This window comes from Hibiscus syriacus, unplaced genomic scaffold (assembly GCF_006381635.1).
Source record: "Hibiscus syriacus cultivar Baekdansim isolate YM2019G1 unplaced genomic scaffold, ASM638163v2 tig00111837_pilon, whole genome shotgun sequence".
In the NCBI taxonomy this organism is placed as follows: Eukaryota; Viridiplantae; Streptophyta; class Magnoliopsida; order Malvales; family Malvaceae; genus Hibiscus; species Hibiscus syriacus.
In genome coordinates, this window is record NW_024063194.1 from 599335 (window position 1) to 624123 (window position 24789).

At 34.6% G+C, this 24789-nt stretch overlaps 1 protein-coding gene across 2 annotated transcripts; it reads right to left on the minus strand.

The window, feature by feature from the left end:
- Positions 1-5854: 5854 nt before the first annotated feature.
- On the minus strand, positions 5855-13420 carry LOC120171766 (two-component response regulator-like APRR1). Of its 2 annotated transcripts, none has more exons than XM_039179419.1 (7): positions 12809-13420; positions 11713-11874; positions 11461-11594; positions 11140-11307; positions 9484-9568; positions 8405-8820; positions 5855-6065 (listed from the first exon to the last, which is right to left on the minus strand). In XM_039179419.1, exons 3-7 carry the CDS (start codon positions 11479-11481, stop codon positions 6009-6011), a joined length of 747 nt encoding a protein of 248 aa, XP_039035350.1. In that variant the 5' UTR covers positions 11482-11594; positions 11713-11874; positions 12809-13420; the 3' UTR covers positions 5855-6008. The 2 variants fall into 2 exon arrangements, with proteins under 2 accessions (XP_039035350.1, XP_039035351.1); XM_039179420.1 differs by lacking the exon at positions 12809-13420 and adding an exon at positions 12046-12055.
- Positions 13421-24789: the final 11369 nt, after the last annotated feature.

Genomic DNA, 24789 nt, shown 5'->3' on the forward strand with positions numbered 1-24789 from the left:
CTCGACCTTGTTGTTGGTGGCATCCAGTGTAACAACCTTACTGGAAGAAATAAACATCATAGGGATGAACTATAAGATTTTTGTTGGTGCATTTTCTTGGAATGAATGCTACAGTGACTGTCTCTTTTGCTGTTTCAAGATATTCACTGCTATATCTCACTTTTCCCGAACCATGGAAGGGTTTAGTTGATAGTAAAACTGGTTATCTTTACTTTTGGAATCCTGTAACCAATGTTATCCTATATAAAAGGCCTATAAGGGTAGATTCTGTTCCAATGTCTTATTCTGTGCCATAAGTCCTCAAATTCAAATTCAGCAATCTTCTGAAGGACATAATGGATATCATCTTGACAAAGAAAATGATCGCCATAGAAGAAGTAGCAATGATGTATCAAGACTTGAGCCAGCATCACGGTATAACCAGAGTGCAGGTAGTGACTTGTTCATGGCTCTATGATGTAATCTTCTAGAGAACATGAATTGATGGTTGGGGAAAATAATCTTTCTGGTGATGCTTATCGCCCTCAGCATGAGATAAACGATAATCTTTCTTGATGAGCTGCTAATAATGTCTTAGGAGAGTGTCACAAGTTCAATTCTCCAGACATTTTGGCTTCTTGGACCATTTGCCTTCAAAAATGTGAAGTGTTTCATTATTCTGGCCTCGTTCATTATTTTTCTACAACAGAGGTAGAATAAGCAACAATTGCTTCAAGGACCTTCCTCATTTGAGACTGTCCTGTTTGAAAATGTTTTTTTCCTTTCTTTATTGAAGAATGAAAGAATTTTGTAAAGTATTACCCCTTTTAGGTTCACAATATAATCAAATCATAAACAATAAGTTTAATGAATATCAAATAAATCAACTACACTTTTAAATCATTCAAAATTCATAGTCCTATGGCAAGTGTCAAAATTATTGATTGATTTGAGGTGTAGGTTGATTTTGGTAAAGTAGGTCTCTCAGGTTAGTCGAGCATATATGTCTCTTTGGGTTAACTTGAAGAAATGATTGTTATGCTCATCTTGTAGAGATACTTCTCGTTGTTATGCTCATCTGGTAGAGATACTTCTTGTGTCTGACTCTCAGGAACATCTTTGGGATGTGTGGTGCTTCATTAAGAGGTTAAGATCGTCTCTTATGTCGTTGTTGCACCATTCAATATTCGAGCCGCCTTTTCAGGTTTTCAACTCGAATCCTCCTTTGGTTTCAAAATGTTATTTAAAAATTTACATCTTGAACCCCCCTTTTATCATTTTTTATATCATGCATTAAAGATTTTAAAACCCAATTTTTGCAAATAAAAATCAATCTTGAGAGGCGGAATGAATTATGAAGATATTCTCTCTTAATTGGATGCCTTCAATCTTGTTTTGCTTGACTTAGATCTACTTTGCTGGGGATTTTTCTATCATCTGGATCCTTCTAGACTGCCAATTTTTTTTTGGTCCATTCCCACTTTCTCATATCTTCAACATTTCTTGCTCTTCTTGCCGAATATGAATCTTTGAACTAATTGTACTTGATCAACTTTGTAACTTGAGGCTCTATGAGTCACCCATCTTGGTTCAATTTTTTCTTTTTTTCCCTTTTTTTCTTTTTTTCTCCTTTTTTCCTTTTGTTTTTTTCAAGTATAATATTTCTTGACAGAATCTGAGTTTATTTGGTTTCTCAGAACTTTCCCATTCATTTCTTCCAAAATCAATGCTTCTCCGGAAAAGGCCTATTTTTTTACAATATTTGACCCGTCCCAATTAGACATCCATTTCTCACGGAAATCTTTATGTATAGGCAAGATCTTTTTAAACACTAGATCACCCTATTGGAACTCTCTCGGATGTGATCTTTCATCATCCGTTTCTAATGTATTTGCTCATGGTAAATAGCTTTCAATTGATTCTCATCAATAAGGTTTAATTGATCAAATCGAGCTTGGATACATTCAGTCTTCTCTAATTTTTCCTCCTTTAGGATACAAAATGATGGGATCTCAACTTCAATTGGTAATACTGCTTCCATCCCATAGACTAAACAATAAGGTGTTGCCCCAGTAAATGTTCGCACAGTAATTCAATATGCATATAAGGCAAAAGGTAGCTTCTCGTGCCAATCTTTGTAAGCTTCAGTGGTCTTTGTAATGATCCTCTTAAGGTTCTTATTTGCTCCTGCAAATGCCCCATTCATCTTTGGGCGATATGTTACTGAATTTGCATGCTTGATCTGTGTGCGAAGTTCAGTCATCTCATACATAGAAGTCCTTGTAAAAAGAGGTATCTCCAGGGGGATGAATATTCAAGATTAACTTTATTTACATGAAAAAAATGTAATTAATGCATGATATATTTATTTCAATCAATAAATTTTTCCTTCTTCTTTGAGTATGCCCCAATCACTCGAAATCATCTTCAATAAGTTGATTCATGATGCCTCATATCGTCTCTTCTTGCAGGAAGATTCCCAGATAATTGAAAGTTTGGTTCTTTTGAGGTATTTTGGTTTATGATGGTTTTGTGTTTGGAAGAATAAATGTGTGACTTTTAAAGTCATGTATATGGTGGAAGGTAACATAATGAATCGATCAACTCTACCCGAAAAGGTAAACATCTGGAGTAGGTGTCTCAAAAACAGGTAGAGACACTTCTTCAGAGTCTTTGTAGTGTCAGGATTTGGTTTTGGTAAGGGTTGAGTAATTGGCATTGGATATGGAAGATATAATTTTACCACTTGCCAAAGAGATCTATAACTCTTGAAAAATTAAAAGAATATTTAATCTACTTGATACTCAATAATCTCAAGGTTAAAACTTGATTCCTTGCTCATAACCATAAAAGCAACACACATTTATTTATTGCACAAAAGGTGTAGAAAGGAACAAAAAACAAGTTCAAACAAGATGCTGAAAATAGAAAGTACTACAGTGGTAGATAACACTTCCACTTTATTTATCTTATCATGCCTCATTACTCCGATAAGGCTAAGTGTGCAATTGGACCAGAGTTCTCGTCCTCATTTGCCCCCCATTTCTTGATCATCTTTTGTGTCAAATTTTTTGGATAAACCCTCAAATGCACAAATCTTTGCTTCTTCCTGATCAGTCTCTATCATCATCTTCTTCTTCCCCGAGTGGAAATTGGGCTCAATTTTATATTCAGAACAGCTTCCTTTGGTGATGAAAGTTTTGTTCTGATTCTGAATGCATCTTGCAGCTGTGATTGGAGTAGTATTCACTAGACTCTTTATATTGCCCATTACTTCACTTGTCCTCAGAACATCTGATAATAATGTTTGAGGTTTCTTCAGAGTCACATTTTTCCCATTCATTCTTAAACTGATGGGTCAATCTCGAATTACCTCTCTTTTCATTTCTTTCTCATTCTTTAGTATCAGAGAAGTATCAGGAGTTGAATCTGTCATACATACTTCATATTCCTTAATTTTGCCTTTTTTCTTTTCAATATCTTCTGTTGTATGATCTTCATATGCCTTGACTGTGTTAACTTCATTTTGGGGTTTGAATCCCGGTTGTTTGATCAAAATGGATTGATTGTTAACATCCACTCTTATGATTTTATGAACCAAAAGGTCTTGAACTTGTCTTTTGAAGTTACCGCAATTCTCGATAGAGTGTCCTCGGATTCCAGCATGATATTCACAAAAGACTTTCTCATTATACCATCTCGGGTAAGGAGGCAACAAAGGCTTAGCTTGACATGGGCCAATAAGATGGGCTTTGAGTAACTCAGGATATAACTTGCTGCATAAAACTGAAGGAAACTTGGGTAGAATTTCCCCTGACATCACTGTCACATTACAATTATTTTCGTTGCTTTCTTGAAGACCTTGTGACTTACGATCTAGATGTTTGCTTTGTTTAGCTTTCTTCAATGGTACTGAAATTTCTTCTATGCTTCTCTTCAACTTGATCTTTGTCTCATCTTCTGGGGTCATACTCGATTTTTGGATATTTATCGAATTTCCACATTCCTTGGCAAAGTTCTGGTCATTTGTTTCCATTGTATCATCTACATTATTCATAATCCCATTCAAATCTTTCACAACAGGATCCTCTAAGGGTTTCTCTCCATGGATTACAATATTCACCAGGTCCATCAATTTGGTCAATTATTCTTTTGAATCCTCCTGGAACTTTTTTACTTGATCAGTCATCTTTTGTTGAGTCTTGATAAGTTGCTCTTGTAGTTTCTCAATTCTACCAACCCTTGCTAAAATCTCATTCATGGTTCTTATCCTTGTTTAGGAAGACCAAGTTAGATCCACTTTGATTTCATAAATTTTTTCATGGAATCTTCCACGAATTACTCTCATGTTTTCATGTTTAAATGTATGTAAAATAGTTTAAAACCAAATGTAATTATGTAAAAATGAAAATGTAAATACAAACGTAAAAAATGAAAATGTAAATGCAAATGTAAATATGTGAATGTAACAATAAAAATGCAAATTGTATAGTACAAAAGCAAATATAAAAGTATAAATGCACAATGAAAAATGCAAAGATGCAAAATGCAAATGCATGTATGAAAAGGTGTTTACTCAAGAGTGATCATCTTAGAACAGATTTCATTAAACACAAAAGTTTCGGTACATCAAACAAAACTTTACATATAAGGATATCTTTCACTCCTAACTTCTCCAAAGCCCGTTAGTTTCCATTCATGCTCAAAGTTGAGTTTTCAGTCTGCTTCATCTCCTTGTAAATCAGCTAAATCTATCACTTAAGAACCATATTATTTGTCTGGACTGCAACTTCTTCCATGACATTCTCTTTCATCTTCTGTGTCATTTCTCGGAGTTGCTCATTTTCCCTTGTAAGAGAACCTTTCTGTCCAAGAAGTTCTTGAACAAGATCTTTATATATGTTGCAGTTCTTTTTCAGCTTGGTGACCCTTGTGATCCACTCTTCTGGGGTGTTTCCTATGCCAGCATTTCGAAAGGCTTGATTGATCTTCTGGAAATCTTCATGCATGGCTTCTATTTTTGTGCTCAATTTCGTGTTTTGATCCTTTAAACAACATGCTTGAGCTTCATAAAAACCTCCTCTATTCTGCATGTCCCGACTGATACTCTTACTGTAGACTGCTTTTGGTATCAATCTGGCAGGATCTTTGTGGAGTACTTTTGGTATTAATATAACAGGATCTCTGTGTGCATTGCTTGCTTCTATCCTCAGAGTTTCCTCAGGATGTCTTTCCTTGGCCGCATCATATTTTGTTTGATCATAAAACGTTTTGTCTATTTACGATTTCTTTCCAATTTGATGAACAGTCTTTCAAGTAAACACCTTTTGGTTATGTCATGATCATGCAATTCAAACAAAACAAATTAATGCAAACAGGTTAGACTAATAAAAATGAGAAAGGAAAAAAATAAACTGGTTAGTACCAATTAATAAAAAGAGGAAAAAATCCTATCTATCATGGTATATAAATCCTAACCTCATGTTTTCTAGTTCCATGCTTTGTTTGGAAAAATTAACATAACCACATGATTACCAATTCACATGCATTTATTCAGAAAAAAAAAATCAATAAAAAACAAAAGTTAGAACTTATTTCTCTTTTGTGTACACCTATTTTGGACAAAATTTCGGCATGGTTGCAGATCGGGAGAGTTTCTAGGGTTTATTATATGCAAAGTTTCAGTTCTAGGAGTAAAGGTACTCGAACTGTCCTTGTTGATGCCCCCTTGGGCTGCTAACCCTCAATCCTAGTCCACTTCAGACTTTAAACGGATCGAGTTCAATTCGAGGGGACACATTTCTCTATGCCTGACACGAAGAATAAATTCTCACGAAGACATAGAGCATATGAACCTCGAAATCCACATGTGACCAGTTGGTGGATTACCGGGTTGCACACACATATTAACTGGATAGTATAGAAATGGTGCCATCCCGCTTACATGAGGATGGGGAAGGCATTGTTGAAGATGATTATAATGAGGCACCATAGCAGTGCTTGTATGATTATGAAGGTCGTGGAGATTGTTATGAAACAACTGAGTCGATGACGGCATCATAACTTGATTTAAAACTCCAGATGTCGTAACCGGTTTTCGCCCTGGCACGAATTTTTTACTCGGCGGGAAAATAATGTGAATAAATGGTTTAAAATAATTTGGGAGTCGCCATCAGCCTTTTGGGTCAGGTAGGTCGAATACCTAAAAATTATCTTTTAAAAGAGTTTTTAAGAAAACATCAGTTAAAAGATAAATTGATCTGTGTATAACTAAAAATTCATTCTTTTTAGAAATAAAAAGGGATTCGTGGTCGGTTACGTTTAGGGAAGGATTAACACCCCTACAACGCCCAAAATTGGTACTTTATTAATTATAAGTTATCTCTATTATTAGAAATTTAAAAATTCAAAGATATATTTAATTTATAATTCTGTTATTTTCAAATTTATAATTTTACAAAAATATATTAATATATAAATATAAGATTATTTAGAAATATCAGAAAAGGACTTCTAGGTGTTTTAAGACAACTCTTTTTTATATTAGAAAATAAATAAATATCAATAAAATATTTTTCTAAAAACATTAAAATAAATTAATATATAACTAAAAAAATAGGATATTTATTTATTTAAGAATATAAGAAAATGACTTTTAGGTGATTTAAGACAGCTCATTTCTTAATATTAAAAAATAAATAAATATTAATAAAATATTTTTATAAAAATAATTAAAATATATAGATTAATATATATAATTTATATTTATTTTAGAAATATCAAAAAATGGATATCCAGTTGCTTTAAGACTGCCCTTTCTTAATATTGAAAAATAAATATATATTAAAATATGATTAAAAGTTATTTATAAAATTAATTAAATATGCTTAAAATAAAAATAATAATAAAATAATAATTAAAGCAATAATTAAAATATAAAAGTAATAAAATAACATTTCAAATAAATAATGATTAAAATAAAAGGTATTAAAAATATAGTGTTAAAATGTAAAATATTAAAAAATTCATAGTCAAAAATGAAAATTAATAATTAAAATGTAAAATTATAAAACTAGAGTCACAATTCGAAATATTATAAAATTTGAGCGCTAACAATGTGATTTAACCTATTAGTTATTCAGGATTGAAATATTAAATATAAAAATATGAGGGACTAAATATAATATTTATCCTAAATATATAAATATTTACTGATTAATGACTAAAAAAATCAAATGTCAAATTAAAATAAACAAAAATAACTAGTGGTGACTATTTTGTAAAGATTACAAACATGGAACACCGCGGAAAGGGTTTACCCCTTATGAAATTACATAAACACCATCCCAAAACGACGTCGTTTGGAAAAGGGTATTTAAATCCTTAAATGGCCGACCCTAGGGTCATCTTCCTTCATTTTTAATTTTTGCTTCTCTCTCATTTGAGAGAGAAACTTTCGTTCTCTCTGGTTTTCCCTCACCGGAGGGAGAACCAAACACCGTCGATCGCCTTGCTTCAACGCCAATTGCCCCGTCGGCCACCCTCTACGATGGCCGAAAATCGCCAAGTTACCCTAAAATAGCCCTCTTTCAACACTAAGACCAAATCTAACCTCCTTTTGTCATAAAAATCCCTCAAACCCCGTAGATCTAGGTTTTATTTACCTTCGATATTTGGATCTCCGGTGACGTTTGGGATTTCTGAGTGCGAACAAAGTGTCAAGGGTAAGGCTTCTCTCCTTTTCTTTTCTTTTGGTTGTTTTCTTGCCCCTGGTTGCTGGTGTTCGTTGTGTTTGCTTCGTCTGTTGGTTTTCTGTTTCTCGTCTGTCTTTTTTTTTATTTTGCGGGTTCCTCCATGGCTTTTATAAGCCTCGACGAGGCTCTCATCGGACCAGTCCAAAGGGGTTTATCTGGTGAGTCACCAAACTATGTGGTGACTCATCCCATAGCTGCGACGTGGATAACCAACGTGGTGTTTCTAGAGTCTTCGAAGAGGGTGGCTTCGTGGCTGTTGCTGGAATGGATCATCTGAAATCATAGGCGACAACCGTTTATTGTCGATCTAAGGCGACGGCGGCGCTGGCTGAGGCAGTTTGGATGATAACCTAGGGTTAGGAAACCCTAGGGCTTCTTTTACTGGAACCATCTGGGCCGTTGGATCAAAGCCAGATCCAACGGCTGTGAGCTGAGGCGGCTGGCTGCTGGGATGATGAAACAAACCCTAAATTAGGTTTAGGGTTTCCTGTGAGCTTCTGGATCTGGGCCAATCACTATTGGGCTAGAGTTGGGTATGGGCATGTAAACGGGCCTCCAGTTTTGTAATTTATTTATATAATAATAATAATAATATATATTAATAATAATAATAATAAAAACAATAATTTTAATTTTAATGAAAGTGAAAAATTAGTGTCTACACCAGACATGTAGTGTAGATAGGCACTTTGTGCAGGTAACCCTGATGCATCATGTTGAGGTTCACTTCTTGGAGGCACAAGTACCTGAGAATGAGAAAACTTGTCTTCCTTAAATTCCACCGACACGGGAGTTGAGGACCTCTCCAAGGAAAGGGAATCTGGAATAATACTGCTGCTATGAAAATCGTCACCTAGAGAGTTGTTTTCCCATGTTTCACCGTTCTCAGGTAGGGTATCATTAACCAATTGTTGAAGTGATTGTGGAAGATTCTCTTCAATGCTCTTATTTTGAGCACCGTTTTCATTATTAGAGGACGCCACTTGAGTACTGCTGTTTTTGGCTGCACTTGACTTCACATAAGTAAAGAAGGCTGATGACTCACCGATCCTTAGCTCACTCTTCTTCGGGACAGATGAAAATAGCCCTGCAGAATATAAACATTCCAACAACTCTATAGTTAGAGAAATCCAAGAATGCACAAGGTTGGAAACCGGAAGAGAATCACAGTCATGCTTTTCCTTAATTGCAAAGTTATCACCATGATAAACAGTACTCACATTGTCATGAACTATAAATTCGAGAGAAAACAGATTATTCAGCAATAAGTCTGGTTCAAGCATGTAAATCAACAAGCCAGGATCCGTTTGTGAAGCCTCGAATGCAAAAGCATCCATGTAGTGTTATAAAATATACAGAAATGTTAGACAAAAACCTAGCCATCAAATAAACTTGAATCAAATCCCGTATCAAAACTTCAGATAGTCTTATGAAGTCAGTACTCCTTTTGAAGGCTTTTCAATTCAAAGATAAAGAAAAATAGTCTGATTTGATTAATGGTAGAACATGATAATATCCTGTGCATTCATAGACATCATTAAGCGAACTCACTTCAGACTAAGACTTCGCTTTTTTTTTTTTTACATAGAACATGAAAATAGACAGACAAAAAGATGTCATATCACACTATTCCTAAGAATAGCTTATGCATTGATGGAAGAGAATCCGTAAGCTTAACACAATAAGGCAAGTCCAGTTCAAGGGACAACCTAACAAGTTCAATGCAAGAAGCAGCTTAAGATAAATCAACCTGTTTTGCGATCACTTATTCCAGGAACATCAGGACGACATTCTGGTAATTCAGTCTGAGGAGGCTCAGCAGTAACAGCAGCAGACTGAAAGAGGAAAAATACTTGTATGAACACAAACCATACATTTGATTTGTAACATGATAGATGCACCATACATTTCCAACATTAAGTACACACAGAGATCTGACATGCACAGACATCTGATCAGACATGCAGAAAGCATCAAACAGCATGCTTGATGATAGTTCTTCAAATTTAAATAATTCATATATATCTTTCTGGAGGACCAAATAGTTTGAGACATTTGCAAATCTGAAATTATAATTTTCATTTTCCTTTTAATTTCAATTTGGTACACCAGTTACTTCTTTTAGCACATAGAATCTCGCAAGTTATATGGCCCAAAGGTTGACCACAATAATTCATTTATTTCTCAAGTTAAGTTCGCTACATTTATCGCTCATATTATACACACATATTCATGACATATGCATTCACATATAAAAACATTCATTAAACACTTCATATTTTAGGTGTTGGATATAATTTGGTCAAGGCTAGTTTTCTTATTCTTCTTTTCCTTTTTCAGACAGTAATTTCTTGCACACACACACCCCCCCCCCCCAAAAAAAATGTCTATAATTCAAAATTCTGCAAAGATCATATTCAAGTCTTCTGATTTACAGGTTCCAAATACTAATAATAACTCAGGCACAGTTGGTTTCATAAAATGAACATAGGAATAATGTTAACAGCAACAATATAAACAGGAAGAGGATAATGAAAATACCCTTAAACCACACGTTTTGCTTTCTAAAACTCGGTTAAGATCATTACAGAACAGAAAATAGACAACGATATTTGCCAAGCTTGAATTCATGCATATGGACCATGAAAGGAGGGAGGGAATGCCATCATATGTCAACAAGGTTATTTCTTAAATTCCCACTCAAACAATGAACATCATTTCTCTACTTTTTGGTATATAAATTGCTCTCTAAAGTTCAGGTAATTCAAAATGGTAAATGAACAAATATCAAATCACTAAGAAAATCAAGCAACTAAGAACGTAACTGGAAGTGTGGGACATTAACAAAAAGGCTCCATATCTTAAACCTCTTAAAGTAGAGAATAGGGTATCAATAGCCTTAGAAAAGTAAGGTTGAAACTATGTTTATGGAGTTCAAAATCCAAGGTAAAATATAATATACAGAGCTACATTTTTTTTCTGAATTGCATATGATCAATAAGAAGCAACCGAAGTATCCCTTCAAATCAGTTTAGTAAAGATGGCTGGGGAGACATTTGGAAGCCCATATGATTATGAAATATGAGAGAATAGCATGTCTAATACCCGGATTGAAAATCCACGGGACATGACTTCAGGTATTTTGGGGGAGGGGTGTTGGCTGTAGTTTTATTCTATTCATTCTTGGAAGATACAATCACTTCTCAGCAACTATGAATATAATTTTTGGAGCAATTAGAACTTATAATGGAATCAAGCTCTCATGCCCAGATAATCAATTGCAATTTGCAATGTCATTTACTAGAGCGTAAGAGTTCAGCATCTAATACTGTACAGTAAAAACATGTTTTTCCCGAATTTTAAATGCACAATAGCACATTTTTGGCAATCCAACATCAATACTTACTTCTTCTTCTTGATGAGTTGAAACTCTCATCTCTGGATTAGAGCTCTTCCGGGACCTTTCATCTGTGTCATCCGAGAACAAAGTAGTACTGTTTGTATTGGCATCACTAGGGTCTGATGCCACTAGATCAAATTCACAGTTTAAGATATTCTTTTCGGCCAGACCAAGCTGCCAGAGAAAGCATCTTAGTTAATATAAATGGTTTTTGATTCACATCCCTATAATACAAAATAAACCTGTGAAGGAATGGCTGTTGATGGAACTATCAGTCCAATGGAATGGATCTAATTTTATAATATAGGAGAAAAATGGACCACAAACCTGGCGCCGCCTTCTCCACATGTGTGTCCACTAGTTCAATAATTCATTAGTCCGTAAAGGCTTGACAAGGTAGTCAGCAGCACCGAGCCTCAAGCACTTAACAACAATAGAGACCTCATCCTGGGCCAACATCACTTATCATGGGAAAGAAAGAAAAATATATAAAAAATTATAAGACCACAAACACGAAAAGGAAACTCACGGTCATGAAAGTTGGATGGCTGAAGAAAAGAAGGTACATGGAAAACTTACTAATAACAGGAATGCGGCACAGTTCCTTATTCCGCGTAATGTACTTTAACAACTTCATTCCTTTGGTCATTGGGAGATCAACTTCAGTAAGTATGATATCAATTTCAGGACCCTCAGCATTCAGTGCATCAATAACTTGTCTGGCAGACCTTACCGAAGTCACTGTGAATAAAAAGTAGCATAATCATAGAGCTGACACGATACTTCAAAAAAAAATAGAGCTGACACGATACTTCAAAAGGTAAACATACGAAAAGCACTCCTAAACGCAATATATAGTCATGGAAGATAGCTAAATAGTTGATTGCTACAAAATGTAAAAGCAATCTAAACCAAGACAAGACAAACATGCTCTAAGATTTATGAAAATCCTTATTTAGATCAGCGGATTGCCACTAAGGGAACAAAACTCAACTGAGAATGTCACCCATGTGATTGTCCATCTTCTTCTACTCTTATTATTCTATATGTATCAAAAGGCTCTAGATATAACATACATGGCCCCGGTCCAAACAAACATAACATTTCCCAATTTCTCTTTAACTGGTGATTCCTCACAAGTGAATTCACTTCTCATCCACATCCTACAACAATTTCTCACTGGGGCTGTACACAGTTGTTTATTTACAAGGCAAAGCATGAGAATCAAGGATCTAGAAGACGACCAGGCAAGGCAATTAAATGTATAGCCCAAATATCCTTTCTACCAAGTGATGAAAACTGAGCTTCCCAGAATCAAAGCAAGTCAAAACAGAAGACTAAATTCAAAAAGCAAAAGTAGCATAATCAGAAAGGGGAAAAAACAAATAAACATATGTTCAAATTTATAAATTAAAATTCAACCAGTATCATCCACTATACTTCAAAAACCATTTAGATCACACAAGTACAAAGCCAAAGCAACAAATAAATTAATGCAAAACACTCTACAGATTTATAACATAGAATTTGATTTCAAATACCCAATATCCAACACACAAACCAACAACAGCAAGATCAACATAAAAAAAAGTACAAATAAAGAAACAAAAATATAAAGAATACACCTCAATGAGAGATGAAAAGAAAAATAAGCAATAACAGGATTGAAGTATACCCTGATAAGAACTATTCAAAAGAAGTGAAAAAACTTCCTCGCAACTCTTGGTTTCATTGTCACATAGCAAAATCCTCACTTTACTCCTATCTATAAACCCATTTCCGGATCCTTCTGCTTTACACTCTTTATTCAAATTCAACTCTTTGCTCTCCATATTTCCTAAACCCAGAAAAAATAACTTTTTTTCAAGAAACCCCTTCTTTCTAAATTAAAAATTTACAAAAAAGAATAAGTACTAGAGAAACCCCAAGATAGGCTTCTTCTTTCCAACAATCCGAATTGGCAACAAAATTGGGGTTAGGGTTTTCAATTTTCCAGAGAACATTTTCAGATTGCATCCCTTTTCTTCCGTCCGTACACTCAAACCTAATAAAACACAAAGGTTGTTGCTAGTCAAAACTCCTATATTTCCTCATTTTTTTATCGAATCCCTTTCCATAAACGGCAAGCAAAAGCTCAAGTGGACCCAATCTGACGGTGGGGTGATGACGATGGAGATAGCCATCAACGGCTCACACTTAAGGTCGCCAAGGATCCGATACAAATTAACATAACGCCAAAGGGGAAGGGACGAAGAAGAGGGTTTCTGAATTACGGTTTTGATTTGGGTTCTTTTGTGTCTTGTTTTTCAGACAATTTTTAGAAGATACTATAATATTAGTGGGTATAATCGCGTTGCGGAAACTGATTTACGATATCGGAGATTGCATTGCGAATTATCGATCGTACTGTGATTTAGTCGGTCATTTTGGCAAATCCAAAAAAAGTTGGTTAAAATCGTATATTATAAGGCATTTTTTGTCACTGAGGTTATTTTCTCTTATGTTTATTGTTCTTGTTATATCTTCACAGTGTAGTTTTTGGTATATCTAACTTGATATGTTTATTGTTTTTGCAGAACTTTTATTCGGCTCAATTGACCTTAAGAAATAAAGTAAGCCTGGCCAAAACAATTGCGTCGAAGCTTTCACATGCACAAAGAAAAATATTTGACGATACTTGCTTCGGGTCATGGCTGAAAGTATAACATCCGGGTGGAGATGCTATGTTGACCCATCTGTTTCTTCAAACCGTGACTAGCGATCTACCAGAGACTATACAACGTCGTGATGAAGAGATATGGTTTGATTTTCCACCGGCGTATACGTGTTTTGGGCGGGAAGAGTTTTGCTTAATCACCGGTCTACGCTTCGGAAACGATGATGTAGATCGGTACACTAGACATATTACCTGCCTATCATGGTTTTCCCGAGTTTTTCCTGAGCTGTCGAATTTACACGTGGAAGACTTGACGAGATTATTGAATAAGAAAGATGGTTTTACTCGGATGGATGACGTCGATGTTGTCCGAGTATGCCTTCTAATACTTTTGCAAGCCGGCTTTTTAGGCAGAGAGGCCCGACAACCTATTCCTAATGATCTAATTAAATTGGTAGAGGACCTAAATACATGGAACCTGTTTCCGTGGGGTTCGTATCTATGGAAAGCTACATGGAATAAGTTGTCATCTGCCTTTGATGATCGGAAAAGTTTGCGTGGCAATGGTTCCAAATACACTTTGTCAGGCTTTATTTGGGCCTTTAAGGTAATAATTTTTATATAATGTTTCCAAAATTATAATTAATTCTTTAACAATTACTAATGTTTGTTATTATATTGTTTGTAGATTTGGATATTTGAGGCCTTTCCCGCCATGCAGACATATGCATTAAAAACTTCTAATGATATTCCTAGGGCTATTTCTTGGAAGAGGAAACGGTCCTTGCAGCAATGGGAAGATTTACTATCGTATACTACAATAAATAATGTAAGTTAACACAAATACTATCATATGTTTATAAACAAGTTATTACTAGTACACATTTAACTTTGTTTGAGCTTTTATATTGTTAGGAGGCCAACACTCCATTACAGAGGCTGACACCCACGAAAGCTGAGCTTGCCACTGATTGGTGGCAAGCTAGTAAGCGTTTTTTTGATGGCACGGATGATGAGCAGCCACCACTTCGAGAGTCATCACCTCACCCAGAGCCATCACCTGATCGATCCGAATATACACCTCCACAACGAGAGTCATCACCTATTCTGTCACATCATCGAGCCTCTTCTCCATCATCACCTCATGATAGGCGACCGGCAAAGATGCCACGACGTTTATCTCCATGTTCTCCACCTCCACCTCCACGGGATTAGTTAGGGGAGTTACGTAATGAGGTCAATGCCTTGCGTGAGGAGGTCGGTACTTTACGCGATAACAATGGTGCATGGCGTGTTAAGGTGTCTACTTTACGTGGTGAGGTAGCAGCTCTACGTGAGATTGTAGCATTGTTGCAGAATGAGGTTCATACTCTACGCAACGAGGTAAGTTTAATATTTTTCATATTTAACTTGATGATAAATTTACTCGTAATTTCACTTAGATTGCTTAGTAAATTCATTCGGTTGGTGTCAATACTGTTTAACTGTTTATTCTTTAACCCTGTGAAGTTAGTATTTGTTTTTGGTTGTATTTTGGTTGAAGTAATGCAATCCATTCAAGTTTCAATTTGCAGAAGAAGAATAGTTTACTATCGCAATGCGAAAATAACTATTGCAACGAGAAAATCGCAACAACAAAATCGCAACGCGAAAATGACTATCGCAATGCGAAAATGACTATCGCAATGCGAATTTGACTATCGCAACGAAAGAATCGCAATACGAAATGAAAATCGCATTGCGATTCTCTCGTTGCGATAGTCAATTTTTTCGCGTTTGCGATAGTAATTTCGCGTTGCGATTTCTATAGTCAAATTCGATGATACTTGATTCTTCATTCTTGCATAATTGAAACTTGAAAAATTGCATTACTTCATACCAACTAACTTCACAGTGTTGAAATTTAAGTTTCAAGAATAAACTACTACTCTTTATGTTGTCATTAAACCTGCACTAAACCTATATGTTATCCTTTTAATGTTTATATAAGTGCTTACTTCTGGAATGTTATCTGATGCATTTTGTGAACAATGATATAATAATGACTTGGGAGAATACCGTGCAAGTTTGAAATATATTTGTCTTTATTTTCACTGTTTAATATTATGTATTAATTTATTTTTAGCGGCCCGCTAAGGTGGATGCTCTACGTCGGGTTTTTCTTGCAAGACGGAGTTCACGCATCAGACGGCGTGCATGTGCCATTACGTCTCCGTTCACCCCAATAGTGCGAAGAATCCGTAAGAAAAGCCCGACTCACCTATCATCGTTCAAGAGGCCTCCCCTATTGTTCAAGATGCCCCATCCCTCAAGAGTCCCCTCCACCGTTCAAGAGGCCACTGTCATCGTTGAGAGGTCCCTCCCAACATTCCAGAGCCCGATTCACACGGCGTAATATCGAATTATTGAGAAGCCCCCTCACGTGCCGGACATGATGGATACTGTTGGCTTTCGTATAAGTTATCGGCCAATACTATTCCGGCAGATGAAGTGGAGAGGAACAACTACCGGAAACAATTCTGGATAATACCCTTTGGGCTAAGATCGCGTTGATTTTTATCTACATGAGCGGAGCAAGGGTGTTATTTGTTGATTGAACGGTCTTGGTGGGGTGTATTATTAGGGGTTAAAGACAACGGCTATTTCGATGGGGGGTAAGTCTTATATTTCTTCTTATATTTCAGTTTGATTAATTTTTTTTAAAATTTATGTAATTCACTAATATATGTCTTTTTTTGTAAAACAGCATATTGATGCATGGGTGACACGTCTTCTAATTGTAAGGAAATTGAAGAAAAATATAAAAAAAAACACGATATACAATTATGCCGACGTCTTTTCACGTAGTTCACTTGAAGAATCAACGACATGAATCATATGTGTTGGCTAATGGACAAGCTAAACTTTATCCTGCATGGTGGGAGGTCGATAAGGTTAGTATTTATTTGTTTAAATATTTTAAAGGTGTTCATAAATAAGTGCGCAATTTGAATTATTACATTTCGATGCAGGTGTTTATCCATGTTTTGGAACGTACTCATTGGCTTCTCGTCGAGCTTCAGCTCCCATACCTAAAGACAATAGTATATGACAGCATGATAAATTACATATCATTGTCTGATTTGAGAGATATTATTAAGGGATGGAGCTCTCATTTAGCTAAATTCTTGGATGCAATTAATTATTGGACTAATTCTGGAAACAAGAAGCCAAAGAAGTTCAATGTTACAGTTATCAGAGACGAGACCGCGCCACAACAAACGAAGGAAGCCAGAGGGGATTGTGGTCCTCTCGTATGCATGTGCTTGGAGCGTTTGACGACATGAATTACACAGTTTCTACCTCCCACCGATAGAGATAGAGGTGCAGTAGGCTTGTGGTTTTGGCATTTTATGGCTAGAGCGATATATGCGAGACGTTGCCTACCTGCATCTGCGTTATGAAAGTATCCATAAACAATTTGTAAGTCAAATGCAAGTGTTGTTAAACATATATACTCTTTTTGGTTTGAAAATGTTTGGTTAAGTAGCTAGAATTCAATAATTTTCTATTTGTAGGTTTTAGATGTGTAGAAAGTGTTGTTGATTCAATGTTTGGTTTATGCAGGTTAATCCTGAAGTGAGCTGCGTGAAATGGATGTATGGGTGTAAAAGTTGATTCAATAATTGATGAGGAAATAATTCTTATTATTATTTTTTGATTGTTTAATTGATTTGTAAAATATGATTTATAAATGTTGATTTGTTTAATTAATGTGTACATAATTATTATTTGTGCTTGTTTAATTGATTGAAAAGTAATAGTTGATTTGTTGATTTCAATCTGCATTATGTTGAATGCAAAACAGACTATCGCAACGCGGAAATGACTATCGCAACTCGCGTTGCGATTTTCATTTTCGCATTGCGATTCTCTCGTTGCGATTTTCATTTCGCATTACTATTCTCTCGTTGCGATAGTCATTTCCGCGTTGCGATAGTCTGTTTTGCATTCAACATAATGTAGATTCAGTTTCGCGTTGCGATTTTCATTTTCGCATTGCGATTCTCTCGTTGCAATTTTCATTTCGCATTGCGATTCTCTCGTTGCGATAGTCATTTCCGCATTGCTATAGTCAAATGAATGTCTAATAAGTGATAACAACTGAACATATCATAGCAATGTTCAAACTCAAGTTACTAATACATGCCTAACTGAAAATGTTAAAAGTTCACACATAATATACACATAATACAACGTTTGCATTTAAAAATCACCTAAGTTAACAGTCCCAAAAGGTGAAGCCGGTTGTGATTGGGATTTTGATGAGGATCCATATTTTGGTAGAGGAAAAGATGATTGTTATGGCACTGGTGATCCATATGTCAACCTTGTATGACCACTTTCCTTGCACCGACTACATGTCGGTCTCTTCTTCTCTTCACCCTTAGACGGTATACGATCGTGACTTTTTGGTCGGCCAGGTAGCCTTCTGTCCATGGCTGGTGGCAAAACTGTTTGTAAGTCATCTGGTATGTCCCACTCAGAAGGATGTGGAATAGGGTAGACAATCTCGACATAAGTCTGTCGATATACTTCTGTAGTGTAGCAATCCATAGCTTATGCGCTTGAATCATCTTGGTTTAGATGAAGAGCAACTTTTATAACATGGCCACACGGATAACCAGATGTTTGCCATTTCATACAACTACACGTCTTTGCATTTAGATCGACAAGCCCATTTAAGTTATTATCCAGTACTTCAAACAAAGTGTTTGAACATGGTTCAACTCTCCATGACGTTGACTTTACAACACGTTTCGTTATCTTTTTTTCAGTCCATGGTGTAACACGATGTTCCAATGTTCCTGTAAATTTAAATAAATAATACTTAGTAAAATATATGATAAGTTACGAATTTAAAGAAATAATACCTGCATGGTTTCTTTTCTTGTAGTACCACTGTTGAATAGAGACTCGAAAAAACTCCATTAACATAGTAATGGGTAATTTCCGGGAATGACGACTTAAAGCGTTGATTGATTCTGCACTATTAGACGTCATGAAACATATCTTACTCCAAGTTGATGTACTCTTGACCATCTTTCAAACCCGACATCTTCTAGTGTTTGAGCACACTGAGGTAAAACACGTCTTAAACAGTTTATATGCTTATTAAAATCCACTTCCCGATAAGCTTTTACAGCCTTCCAGTATGTCCATTTGTGATTTTTTTATACCAGCAGGCCTTGATTTTAGATTTCTATACAAATGAACACCACAAAGTCCATGAAAAGCATCTGGAAAACACATTCTAACAGAGTTGTCAATTGAGTTTGCCCTATCGGATATGATTGTCAGATTGCTAATAGGACCTATGCAATCCCTAAGATGCCCCATAAGCCATGTCCATGAATCAGAGGTTTCAGATTTGCCAACCCCGTAAGCTATTGGCAGTATCCCATTGTTAGCATCCACGGCTACTGCTAATAAGTTTACTCCAAGGTATCGACCTTTTAAATGTGCTTCGTCAACTATAATAACTGGGCGTATGCAAGTAATAAACGAACAAATCTACAAAATCATATACACAAAAAATATAATCATTTAAATGTGAAATGCATGTAACTAACAAAAATGAGTCAACAAAATTATATTGATTTACTAACCGCAGCACCAATGGCGATAAACAGCAACTCAAAGCGTCCATCTCTATCTGTTTTGATATGAGTTACCGACCCAGGATTTTTCAGCTTTAAATTGTGACAATAAGCCGGCAGTTGGGCAAACGATGCTTCTGGCGACCCCCTCAACAATTCCAAGGCATATCATTTGGCTCTCCAAGCTTGAGAATATGAGATACTAATCTTGAACCGAGCATTCATGTCAATCATAATTTCATGTCCCCGATATACCCTGCCATTCAAAAACATTAACTCAGCCAGAAAACCACCCAACACCTTTTTGTTTGCCTGTCTATGGTGAGGAAAAATTTGGGTTCTTGAACATGTATGTTTATCAATAAAAGTCCTATCTTGAAACATTTCGCAATCTTTTATCCTCTTTGCAATCATACGCCACGTACAGTTTTTGTCAATCATACACCTTGTTTCGAAACGATCTTTGCTTGATTTGTTAACTTTTAGTTGATAGCCATCTTCCACACATTTCGTATACAAAGCTATCTTCAAGTCTTCCTTTGTATCAAAACAATCATCTTTCTTGATACGAATAATTTTTGTGTAACAATCAACTGCTATATTTACCAACTCTTCTTCCGGTATCTGAAGTAATTCTGGCATATTCTAGTTATACTCACGTGGCATTTTCTTCGGGGACTTTTCTTTGGGGATTTCTTCTTCTTCTTTTTCTTCTTCAGGGTTATATGAATTACAGAATGGATGTTCAACATGTTCATTTACAGTCGTAACTTCTTCCTCATTATCATCAACAACATCTTCCTCGGCAACGGCTGTTTCATCATCAAAATTCGGGTATTGGCCAATATCAAAATCATTACATGCAGGGTCTGTTTCTTTTTTTGAAAAATCATCAAAATCCGAGTATTGACCAAGATCAAAGTCCGGGTATTGACCAAGATCAAATTTCGAATACTGACTAGTACTCACAATTTTTTCTGTTGGCTCATCATCGTCTAACTGGTCAATACGAAAACCGAAATTTGGTGTTGAAAGTTGATTGGGATTTGGATTAGGGAAAGGTTGTGGGTTTTGAGATTGTGTTTGGTATTGGAAATGTGGTGAAACAATATTTGCTTGGTGATGAAATTGTGGTGGAACCATTAAATTTTGAGCACCATAAACTGGGGTTGAAAAACTTAGTTGATTACTACCCGCTACTGACCCAACTTCACTACTTCTAGGTTCAACAACATACAATGTAACATCATCACTTGAAACACTAATATAAGCAATGAATCGTTCAACATCTTCATTGTCGGTTAACAAATAAACTTTACCATTTCTCTGATAAGATAGCCTAAATCCACTTAGGGGCTCTAAATTCAATTTATTTGCAACACGTAACATTAGAGTTTCATAAGTTAACTTTTTTAATGATAATTTTAGTTGAAGATTCATGGGTAAAGGAATATATTGTAAAACACCATGAACATTCTCCCATGACCCTCCAAAACACAAATATATCCAAACATGATCAACATTAGATGATTTCATTATTGTAAATTAATTTACTAAACAAACGAGCTGCGAAACTAAAACCTGTTGCCGGATGGGGAAGGATGTCGTTGGATATAGGAAAGGTTGTCGCCGGAAAGAGTGATAGATGGAGATGGAATGAGTTGCAATTTAGGGATTTAGGTTATGAGTTGCTGCTGCTGCGTAGTTATATACCCAAAACATTTGTGTTGCGAAACTAAAACCTGTTGCGAATTCAGAAATCGAGTTGCGAATTTGAAATTCAGTATTGCGATAGTCAGAATCGCGTTGCGATAGTCAGAATCTCGTTGCGATAGTCAGATTCGCGTTGCGATTTACATATTCGCATTGCGATAGTCAGATTCGCATTACGATTTACGTATTCGCATTGCGAATTAGGAAAATCGCAACGCGAATTTGGAAAATCGCAATGCGATAGTCAGAATCGCGTTGCGAATCTAGAAACTGATTTACGATACCGGAGATCGCGTTGCGAATTATCGATCGCATTGCGATTTAGTTGGTCATTTTGGCAAATCCAACAAAAGTTGGTTAAAATCGTATATTATAAGGCATTTTTGGCCACTGGGGTTATTCTCTCTAAACATAAAGAGTAGTAGTTTATTCTTTAAACTTAAATTTGCAACACTGTGAATTTAGTATTTGTCTTTGTTTTTTGGTTGAAGTAATGTAATTCATTCAAGTTTCAATTTGCAGAAGAAGAATAGTTTCTGAAACTTAAAATCGCAACACGAAAATGAAAATCGCAACACGAAAATGACTATCGCAACACGAAAATGACTATCGCAACACGAAAATGACTATTGCAATGCGAATTTGACTATCGCAACGCAAGAATCGCAACGCAAAATGAAAATCGCAACACGAAAATGACTATCGCAACGCGAATTTGATTATCGCAACGCAAGAATCGCAACGCAAAATGAAAATCGCAACGACAGAATCGCATTGCGATAGTCATTCTCGGTTTCAAATACTAAAATTGAAAGAAACTTGAATAGATTGCATTACTTCAACCTAAAGACAAAACAAAGACAAATACTAACTTCACAGGGTTAAAGACTAAACAATTTAACAGTATTGGCAGCAATCGAATGAATTTAATAAGCAATCTAAGTGAAATGGTTAATCTATTATTCAAAACACCAGTAAACTTATCATCAATTTCAATATGAAAAACATAATAATAATGCAAAAATTTCAAAATAAAAATAATTAAAAAAACTAACCCTCGGTGGTTGATTTGGTTGATTTTCTATTTCTGACCGTGAATGATTTCGCCGGAGATGGAGACTGATATCGTCGGAGATGGGGATTGATTTCGTCGGAGATGGGGACGGATGTCGCCTTAGAGAGTAAGAGATGGAGATGAGACTGAGTTGTGATTTAGGGTTTTAGGTTATGAGTTGTGATTACGGGATATATTGTGGACGGTTTAGTGTTCCGATATATTAATATATTCGTGTTTGGAATTTGAAAAAAATACGCGTTGGATACGAATGGCGCTATGTAAATCGCATTGCGATTTACGTATTCGCATTGCAAATTAGGAAAATCGCAACGCGAATTTGGAAAATCGCAATGCGATAGTCAGAATCGTGTTTCGAATCTGGAAACTGATTTGCGATACCGGAGATCGCGTTGCAAATTATCGGTCGCATTGCAATTTAGTTGGTCATTTTGGCAAATCCAAAAAAAGTTAGTTAAAATCGTATATTATAAGACATTTTTGGTCATTGAGGTTATTTTCTCTTGATAGAGAGGGAATGTAGGGAAGAGGAGTGCGTAGTGCGCGTGGTGGAATAAGATGGATAGATGATGACGTGGCAAAAAGTGTGACAACATAGAAAGAAAAGTTGAAGAGAAAGCCAAAGCTAGATTGTTTAATATATAGATACATTAAAAGATATTTAATAAATTTGATTTAGTGTTATTTATTATGTTGACAGATTAATAATGTTTTAGGTAGAAAACATGAAAAATTATTAAAAAATTTGGTAACCGATAAACTTTAGTTATCGGTAAGTATCGATACATATATATAAGTGTTCATACTTATTTCACTATGGAAAACATTAATTTAATGTTATCTTTTGAGTGAATTTTAAAATATTAATTTAGTAATTATACGCGTCTAATGATTTATTTTTATGTTACGGTATATATTATTATTAAATTAAAAATAATAAACATATATATTACATATTTATTATTATCTTTGGTTAAAATTGTTAAATTTAAATTCTAAATAATATTTTATAAAATATCAAAACAATCAAATAATTTTTTTGTATAAATGAAATTATTAAATTAATATTGTAGATGGAAAATATGAAGCACTATTAAAATTTTTTGAAACATAAATTACATAAATTTCAACAAAGTATCGATACATTTTTATAAAAAGTATATATAATTTCAACATATTAGGTAAATTTTACCGGTTTTTTCATAATGAAACTGGTTTTGGCATATTTTTACCTATTATATTGTAAAGTATTGATCCTTTTTATAAAAAGGATCGATACTTTCAACATATAAGGTAAATTTTACCGGTTTTGTCATAACGAAACTGGTTTTGTCATATTTTTACATGTTATATTGTAAAGTATCGATTCTTTTTATAAAAATGATCGATACTTTCAACATATTAGATAAATTTTACCGGTTTTGTCATAATGAAACTGATTTTGTCATACTTTTACCTGTTATATTGTAAAGTAATGATACATTTTTATAAAAAGGATCAATACTTTCAACATATCAAGTAAATTTTACCGGTTTTGTCATAATGAAACTGGTTTTGTCATATTTTTACCTGTTATATTGTAAAGTATCGATACACTTTTATAAAGTATCGATACATTATAGGCGCTATTACTGCTTTTCTTTTAAATTCCAAAAGTGTCGATACTTATTTAAAGGGAATCAATACTTTCAACATATCTAGTAGGTAGTTTAATGTAATAGGTAACGCCTATTTTTTTTACCGTTTACATTATTATACTTAATAATATTTCCAGTAAATAATCGGTTATGCTATCATTGGTAATATTTTAGGCGTTTACCTAATATATTGTAACAACAAATTAAATAATTAACCTATTTTATTATATAAGCGCTACCTATTACGTTATATAAGCGCTACCTAATATGTTATTGTGCTTGATAATGTTTCCAGTAATTAACCTATTTTATTATATAAATGCTACCTATTACATTATATAACAGATACATAATATGTTATTGTGTTTAATAATGTTTCCAATAATTAACCTATTTTATTATATAAGCACTACCTCTGTGGAAAACATTAATTTAAGGTTATCTTTTGAGTGAGTTTTAAGATATTAATTTAGTAATTATACGCGCCTAATGGTTTATTTTTATGTTACGGTATATATTATTATTAAATTAAAAATAATAAACATAGATATTACATATTTATTATTATCTTTGGTTAAAATTGTTAAATTTAAATTCTAAATAATGTTTTATAAAATATCAAAACAATCAAATAATTTTTTATGTAAATGAAATTATTAAATTAATATTGTAGGTGAAAAACATGAAGCACTATTAAAATTTTTCGAAACATAAATTACATAACTTTTAACAAAGTATCGATACATTTTTATTAAAAAGTATATATACTTTCAACATATCAAGTAATTTTTACCGATTTTGTCATAATGAAACTGGTTTTGTCATATTTTTACCTGTTATATTGTAAAGTATCGATCATTTTTATAAAAAGGATCGATACTTTCAACATATTAGGTAAATTTTACCGGTTTTGTCATAATGAAACTGGTTTAGTCA